This window comes from Gasterosteus aculeatus, chromosome 8, assembly GCF_964276395.1.
Source record: "Gasterosteus aculeatus chromosome 8, fGasAcu3.hap1.1, whole genome shotgun sequence".
In the NCBI taxonomy this organism is placed as follows: Eukaryota; Metazoa; Chordata; class Actinopteri; order Perciformes; family Gasterosteidae; genus Gasterosteus; species Gasterosteus aculeatus.
In genome coordinates, this window is record NC_135695.1 from 23,007,864 (window position 1) to 23,015,560 (window position 7,697).

General features: G+C 49.4%; 1 protein-coding gene across 8 annotated transcripts; it reads right to left on the reverse strand.

The window, feature by feature from the left end:
* Positions 1-1,404: 1,404 nt before the first annotated feature.
* Positions 1,405-6,517, reverse strand: LOC120824154 (flavin-containing monooxygenase 5). Of its 8 annotated transcripts, none has more exons than XM_078107790.1 (11): positions 6,425-6,460; positions 5,530-5,592; positions 4,658-4,814; positions 4,386-4,574; positions 4,100-4,265; positions 3,710-3,852; positions 3,344-3,540; positions 2,734-2,881; positions 2,455-2,662; positions 2,299-2,371; positions 1,405-2,224 (listed from the first exon to the last, which is right to left on the reverse strand). In XM_078107790.1, exons 3-11 carry the CDS (start codon positions 4,787-4,789, stop codon positions 1,819-1,821), a joined length of 1,662 nt encoding a protein of 553 aa, XP_077963916.1. In that variant the 5' UTR covers positions 4,790-4,814; positions 5,530-5,592; positions 6,425-6,460; the 3' UTR covers positions 1,405-1,818. The 8 variants fall into 8 exon arrangements, 7 of the variants coding, with proteins under 7 accessions (XP_077963916.1, XP_040040716.1, XP_040040715.1 ...); XR_013468533.1 differs by lacking the exons at positions 5,530-5,592; positions 6,425-6,460 and adding an exon at positions 6,315-6,334 and having other exon boundaries at positions 1,676-1,717; positions 1,760-2,224; XM_040184782.2 differs by lacking the exon at positions 5,530-5,592 and having other exon boundaries at positions 4,658-4,796; positions 6,425-6,517.
* Positions 6,518-7,697: the final 1,180 nt, after the last annotated feature.

A 7,697-nucleotide genomic window follows, 5' to 3' on the forward strand; every position in this document is an offset into this window, starting at 1 on the left:
TTATAGCAAACTCATTACCCACTAATAAAAGCCTACTAAATAAATCTGATGATGATTCTGATTCAATCATTTGTAGATCTGCTGTGTCGGCAGTTATTTAAGTAACAAAACGATACTTTCTGTTAAGGATAGAAAACATACATCAACAACAAAGATTTAAAAGGTGTATTGAAACAGCAAAAACGAGCAAACTGCTTATCCTGCACACAGGGGGGCTGGAGTCTGTCCCAGACGAGAGACGGGGTCCACCTTGGACTGATCGCCAGCCAATCGCAGGCCTACACAGAGACACACAACCATTCACATTCACATCCACACTCCTACGGGAATGGTAAATGGTAAATGGACTGTACTTGTATAGCGCTTTTCTAGTCTTCTGACCACTCAAAGCGCTTTAACACTACATGACATCATTCACCCCCATTCATACACTGATGACATCATTCACCCATTCACCATTCATACACTGATGACAGGAGAACCACACACAGTGACACCTGCATATCAGTCACTAACATTCACACACACAGTCGCAGCTACAGGAGCAATGTTGGGTTAAGTGTCTGGCTCAAGGACACAACGGCATGCGGGTTAGCAGAGCCTGGGATCGAACCGACCCTCTGATTGGAGGACGACCTGCTCCCCCACTCACCCACAGACGCCTGGCAATTAAAGAGTCACCAATGAACCCGAGATTAACACGGAAACCCCAAACCTGGCAACCCGAATGCCAACATTCACGCGTGGACGATTCTGTTTCCGGGGTGTGACGAGAGGCGGCGAGTTCAAAGTCTGATGATTGATCGGTAAATGTCATTCACATCCGTCTTTCACAACATCTACTACTTTCTCTATTTTTACAAGCCGAAGCGCAATAATGAAGTGATTGATGGAGATGTAACTTATTGCTATTGACGATACGGTCAATGTGTGATCATCACATCTTATCTCGGTGTCTGCCGCTCTCATTTTCCTTAACTTTTGTAAAACAAAGAAAAATCCACCATGAAACAATAATTGTACAACAAAACCATTTTCCATCATTGCTGTTGGACTCAGAGGCAGCGAGGCAGCAAGCTGCCGTTAGGTGGCATTAATGATCACCGTCATCAGTCTGGATCCATTTGATCTTTAACTGTGTTTGAGGGAGATTTTAAAGGACTTCTACTTACTTCCTTTTGTCTAATGTTTAATCAAACACAAAGAAAACCCCAAACTTTGCAATTAGCAAATGAATTATTTGAGTTAGTTTGCAGCCACAACTTGTTTCTGTCAGGTGAACCTTTTTAATCCAACAAACGTTGTTAATACGCTGCAAGACAAGGACTTCGTAACCTCCAAAAGTCAAATATAGGAAACATGTTGATGTCATTGTGCTGAAATAATTCCTCATGAACAGTGAAATAGAAATATGGACAAGAATATGTCTTATTTATTCAAACAGAATTTAACACAGTGACAATAGATCGGACACGTGCACAACATCTGTGCACGTGGAATCAATGAGGAGACTTATCGATAATATACTTTGATTATGACAAAAATGATGAGGATGAAATGGAAAATGCAGTCGCAAAGGTGACTCAGCTGCATGTTTAGGAATGCTTGAGACGTGGGACACAGGACGTGGGACCTGGGACATGGGACCTGGGATCTGGGACCTGGGACATGGGACCTGGGATCTGGGACCTGGGACCTGGGATCTGGGACCTGGGACCTGGGACATGGGACCTGGGACCTGGGACATGGGACATGGGACCTGGGACCTGGGACCTGGAGCAGCCATGTCTCACCCTCTCCGCCATGCACCACCGTCGATTAAAAGAAGCCCGCGGCTTTGACGTGGTCAGACAGGGCAGTGGGATCCTGCAGGAAAGCAGCCAGCTTGTTCCTGTTGACGTAGGCGGCCACGCACACAGCGGCCAGAACCAGGGGCCCCATCAAGGACCTCCCGGGCTTGGGGTCCTCACAGGGTCTGGTCTGCATGGGTCGGGCCACCCTCTCCCACTGAGTGAGGATGGCCTGTCGGGCTCCGGGCCACTTCCCCGGCCCCCTGAGGCGGTACTGGTACGGCGTGCAGGGGCCGAGCATCAAGTTGAGTCCCAGCCGGGGGTCGGTCAGCAGCAGCCTCAGGGGGCTGGGTCGAGCCCCCACCAGCTCTGCTAGCTCGTCCATGTAGGGGACGTAGTCCACCTGGATGGTGTGTCTCTGACTGGTGACGTACCTGAAAGAGAGACACCACATTGTGCGTCACAAGATCCGGAGCCTCTCCGACCCCGAACAGATGAAGGGTACTACCTCCGAGCCATCGCCTCCTGCTTGCACCGGACATCCTGCAGCATGGAAGCCAGCGAGGGCAGCTTGATGCAGCCTGTTGGTGACCAGCGCTACGGTGAGGGACGGCCTACATCCAAAGTGGTGCTGTGACGGAGGGAGCTGCTCTCCGCTGCTCACCTTTAAAGACGCGCGTGGCCCACCGGGCCTGCATCTCGGCGATGGGCATGACGGCGCCCAGCGGCTGCACCAGGCCGACGACAGCCAGCGTGGGGCGCTCTAACTCAGGAGGGAACACGTACTTGTACAGAGCGGCTTTGTTCTCCGACACAGAGACCACGTGCGAGGCCAGGAAGGGGAAGGAGAACCTGTAACCTGTGGCAAACACCTGCGAGACAGGGGGGGACTCTCAGCCTCGCACACAGCCCCCCACCCCGGCTCTCCGATACTCAAACCTACCACCAGGTCCACATCCTCCGCCACGCTGCCGTCGTCAAACTCCACCCTGGAGCCCAGGAACCTGCGGACGTCGGGCTTCACCTGGACGGTTCCCGACAGGATGCGGTTGGGGAGCTCGTCGTTCACCGTGGGGTGTTGGCTGAACAACCTGACATCGGTGACCACACTGCTTATTTATGTCTCAACTATGGCAAAGCAACGAGAATCACCACGCTGCGCGTGGGGCGGAGGTACACGAGGGCTACAGCGGCGTCCCTGTGTCTACATGCAGGCGCTCTGGATCAGAGGAATATGTGCAGGTGTGCGTGTGCCGTGGTTTCATGTTTTCATCTGGCCGTGTTTGTCCAGTCGTTCAAGCGCATGCACTCATTCATCCGGCTCGATGGGTGTTGCTGTTTGTTCTGTCTGTTTGTTCTGTTATGAGCACTTTTGTGGCTCGAGTTGAACGTTTTGCTCGGGTTTGTCATTCGTGAGGTTTGAGAACAACGCGCGTGTGAAGGTTTTCTGTGCAGAAAGGCGACTGTGAGTCGTGTGGGACAGACGGACTCAGTGCTTCCTGCTGACGATGTGATTCAGAGTCAAGCTGTGAGGTCAGGGTGTGAAAGCGTACCTGTGTTTGGGCTTCAGGTTGTACAGCGCGTGATCGAACCGTTGGTTGACCTGTTTCTCCACCAGACTGCTGATCAGGCTACTGGGAACCAGGTTCTGCACGTAGGTGAAGAGCCGGGGAAGCTGCATATCCAGAGGAAGCCCCGAGTCTCCTACTCGGTTGAGGATCCAGGCTCCTCTGCGGGTGCTCAGGTACAGCTGGGAACATTACCATGACTCATATCAACACACACAGAGCTAGGGTTCAAAAAGTGCCTGTACATGATCGATCATGTTTTCAGGTGAATTCATCTTGCAGACCGATTGTCTACCAGCTGCTCTGAGGACGCGTTTATTTAGACGTGTCCTCAAAGGGACTCATCCAGACCTGCTTGGTGACTCGACTCAACTCCACCGCGATGTCCCCTCCAGAGTTTCCTATTCCGACCACCACCACCCTTTTGTTCCTCCACTGCTCGGGCGTCTTGTAGTCGCGGCTGTGGAAGAACTTTCCCGTGAAGGAGTCGATTCCTGGGGGAGTAAAAGGCCAAACAGCTTCCTGATGTGTACGTGTAGTGGACATTAAACTTTGCCCGTAGAATGTCAACTAGAGCAAAGAGGAGGAAATGGAACGTTCTTTCTAGCAGAGGTGCAGCATTCTGTTGATAAAGGATTACATAAGCACATTGTACAGCGCGGCCATCAGAGGGTCAAAGGGTTTCCCCTCCCAGCGCTTTGTACCTGCCAACAGGGAGGCGTGAGGAACACCAACCGGTACCTGGGAAGTCCTGCAGCGGCAGGTGGGGGTGGCAGTGATGTCCGATGCAGATCATCACCGCGTCGAAAATGTGTTTCTCCAGCTGGCCGTCCCTGTTCTGCGTTTCGACGTCCCACTGGCCCGAGCGAGAGAAGTCCGATCGCTGCTTCACCGCAAGGACCGTGGTCTGAGGGAAGCAGAGGCCGGCACGGGACGCTTACTGACAGCAGCACGACGAGCAAACTCACCACAGATCCGTATGTCACAGGTCGGGCGGAGGGGAGGAGACCAGGGGAAGCGTCCTCACATTGAAGCGGATGTGCTCAGACAGCTGGAAGTGGTCCGCGTAGCTCCGGAAGTAGTCCATGATGAGGGAGTTGTGCATGTAGTTGGGGTAGTGTGCCGGGATGGGGAAGTCACTGAAACACATCATCTCCTTGGAGGTGTTGATGATGACGGAGTGGTAGATGCTGGCTCTGTCGGCCTCCGGATTCTCCTGCAGCAACAGGCGGGAGGAAGAAGAGTCACACTCGCGGCCTCACGGTCTACATGAGCTGCAGAAGGTGGAGCTGGACCCACTTTGAACCTCCACAGACCCCCGATGTCGTCGCTGCTCTCGAAGCAGACGGGCTGCAGCCCCTCATCCAGACAGCACTTGATGCAGGCCAGACCTGAGCTCCCGCCCCCGACCACGGCCACGCGGCGAGTCATCTCAGCTCTGTGGAGGACCAGGAGGCTTCACATGCAGACATGGAGATGCATTCACAGAGACGCACGACTGGAATGTGCTCTTACACGTATAATACATGCAGCAATAGTAACAGAAATGTGATAAGAGACGGAGCATGAACGGGAGTTTGTGTTTGCATTTCAGACTCCTAAAGCCCACAAAACCCTGCAGATTTGGGAACATAGAAGATGCACATCACACAATTACAACAGCTGTTTAAAGGGTAACTGTCTATCTCCGTGGGGATGGGGGGGGGCATATCTGCCCGTTCCCAGCGAGCATCTTTTGGTTGAAGCTGCAAATTGGTTTAAACTTTTTCTCAAAACGTCTACGTTTGGACCACACTTCGTCCTCTCTTGTGTGCCACATCGTTTTAGAGGTTTAAAAAGAAACAACGTCTATATTTGTAAGTTTACCACTACAGCCCATGTGTCTATGTGTGGGAAGCACGGAAACTTACATGTTACATACTTAGTCACAGTTGTTAACAGCCCTTAACAAGGACAAACACATTATTTTAATAATTTGTATTTATTAATAGAAATAACAACACTACACATATATAAGTTAAAAATACAATCAAAATAGAAAAATAAAATATATTACAGGGAAATAAACTATAGAATTAAAAGTGCAGAAACAACATGGACAAGTTAAACAACTAGTTAGTTTAGAATTCTGTGTGAAATCTTCATTTTCAGATTCTGTGACAAGTTCTCACTAGATTCTTTGTGTAAAGGTCCAGATGTGCAGCACCCCTCCATTGCAGATTCCTGTGGTCAACCTGTTTGTTCAATTCAAATCATTTATTTTGTTCAGATTTCCAGTCTGTAAACATGTAAAAAGTAAGTAATATTGTAGTACTAGTAGTAATATGGCTTTAAGCCCTCTTGTTTACAGACCACAACTTGTCTGTATTTTGCCCCCGTTGCTTTAAATGCTTTATTTTCGATGTGAAATGGGAAAAGGAATAATAATATGTTGCTAGAGCGACACCAAACACACGGAACTATTGTGGGACGTTTACTTTTGCTCCAGGTCAGCATGCTGAACGCTAGCGAGCTACCCGAACTCGCGCATGCGCGTTACAGATGTGGGCGGAGTCACGTGTTTACAAGTAACTTTGAAACTGTCCTGATAGCATCTTGTTAGCAGCCACAGTCCGTAGTCCCATATTTATTACGTTTTAAGAGAGATAATAAATACGTTGTAATCACGTCTTTCCGTAGACCACATTTCGCCGACCAGTTCATTAATTATTATGAACATTTTAATATTGTCTCTTTCTATGTTTTATCCACTTATCGGCCGGTTGAAAAGAGGTCTTCATTTCAACGTTGACAGCTCAATAAAGCTTTAATAAAGCGACGTATCGCTTTATTAAAATGAATATAATAAAATGCTCAACACAACGCGCGTTCACAGCTCGATGTTTCCAAATAAACCCGATTGAGGAGTGACGTCACATATTTACGTTGCGTCACGGAAGACACAATTAATCTTTACAGCATTAGAAGTTGGTTTCCTCCTCTCCGTATTTCGAGACTGAATGACGTCACACGTTCACCGTGAGATTCCGGTTCACCGCGACTCTCGTCTCCCGTGTCGGTTCTTACCTTTTCAGACTCCGACAAGAAGAAGAAGAAGAAGAAGAAGAAGAAGAAGAGGGGGACGGAAGAGGAGGGGGACGTGTTTGTGTGCGAGAGGGCGGGGTCAGCGCGAGGGGCGGGGCACACACGTTGTTTTAACTTTCACCGGATGACGTCAGCGTTCAGCTGGAACTGGTGCCAAAGAAACAACAAAAAACTGCGTCTACGAGACAGAGGGACAGACAGACAGAGACAGAGAGACAGACAGAAGAGAGGGACTCAGAGAGAAATGGACTTACACTATGAATCAACAAGTGAACAAGAAGTACTTAAATAAAAGGAAAGACGTTTCCTCGCTGTGTATTTGAGTATTATTGTTTGAACAATGAAAGATGTTATTTCTGGACACAGTAACTCTACTGGTGATGCTGACGGGTAACTGCAGAGAGACTTCACGTCTCCCGTCCCAGACTACAGACACACCTCTTCACACCCGACCTCCACTAACACACTAACTGGAGGACTTACACTGGACTTCTAACGCCACTCATCTACAGCAAGTTGTACATCGGCTTATTTGATGAAATCACACTTTCTTGTTTCTTGTTCCTCTGAGTTTGTGTCCTTATGGTTGAAATGTTCTTATTGTCGCTTTGGATAAAAGCGTCAGATAAATGACATGTGATGTGATGTGATGTAACTGGGTGCCACGTTGGGTGAAATGCTCATTTTATTCCCAGGAGATCGGAGCACCTTCACTGTGGACACCAGAACACGATCGGTTATAAATACCTTTTTTAATTGTTGCATTTTGACTGTGAAACGTTCCTTTCATCGGCTTAACTTTGATTCCATGTCCAGGCTGTCAGGTTACTGTGTGTGTTACATGGCGGCTCGGTGGTCTGCGGGTCAACAGGAAGTGGCTCCTGCACAGCCCCCCCCTCCCTCACGGTGGCCCTGAGCTCTGAGGGAAACGTCAAAGGCCCCCCAGCTCGGCCCCCCGGACCACTTCGCCAGTGTTACAGAAAGACGCATTCCTGATCAGTCCACTGGCGGTCAGACTACTGCGTGACTGAGAGGAAGTCATGGAGGCGCTCACAGCTACTTTGCAATCAGCCCGTGGGGCTCTACCCCCCCCCCCCCTTGACTCGAATGAATGAAAAAGAAAAGGTTGATAAACGTGTTTGTTGATTGATAAAATGTCACAAAACACCATTAGGGTGAGACTCATTTTCCAGCCTCAACAGAAGGAACGGAGATACCGGACGGGATGTTTCTATTGACACTTTTAGGAAGAATG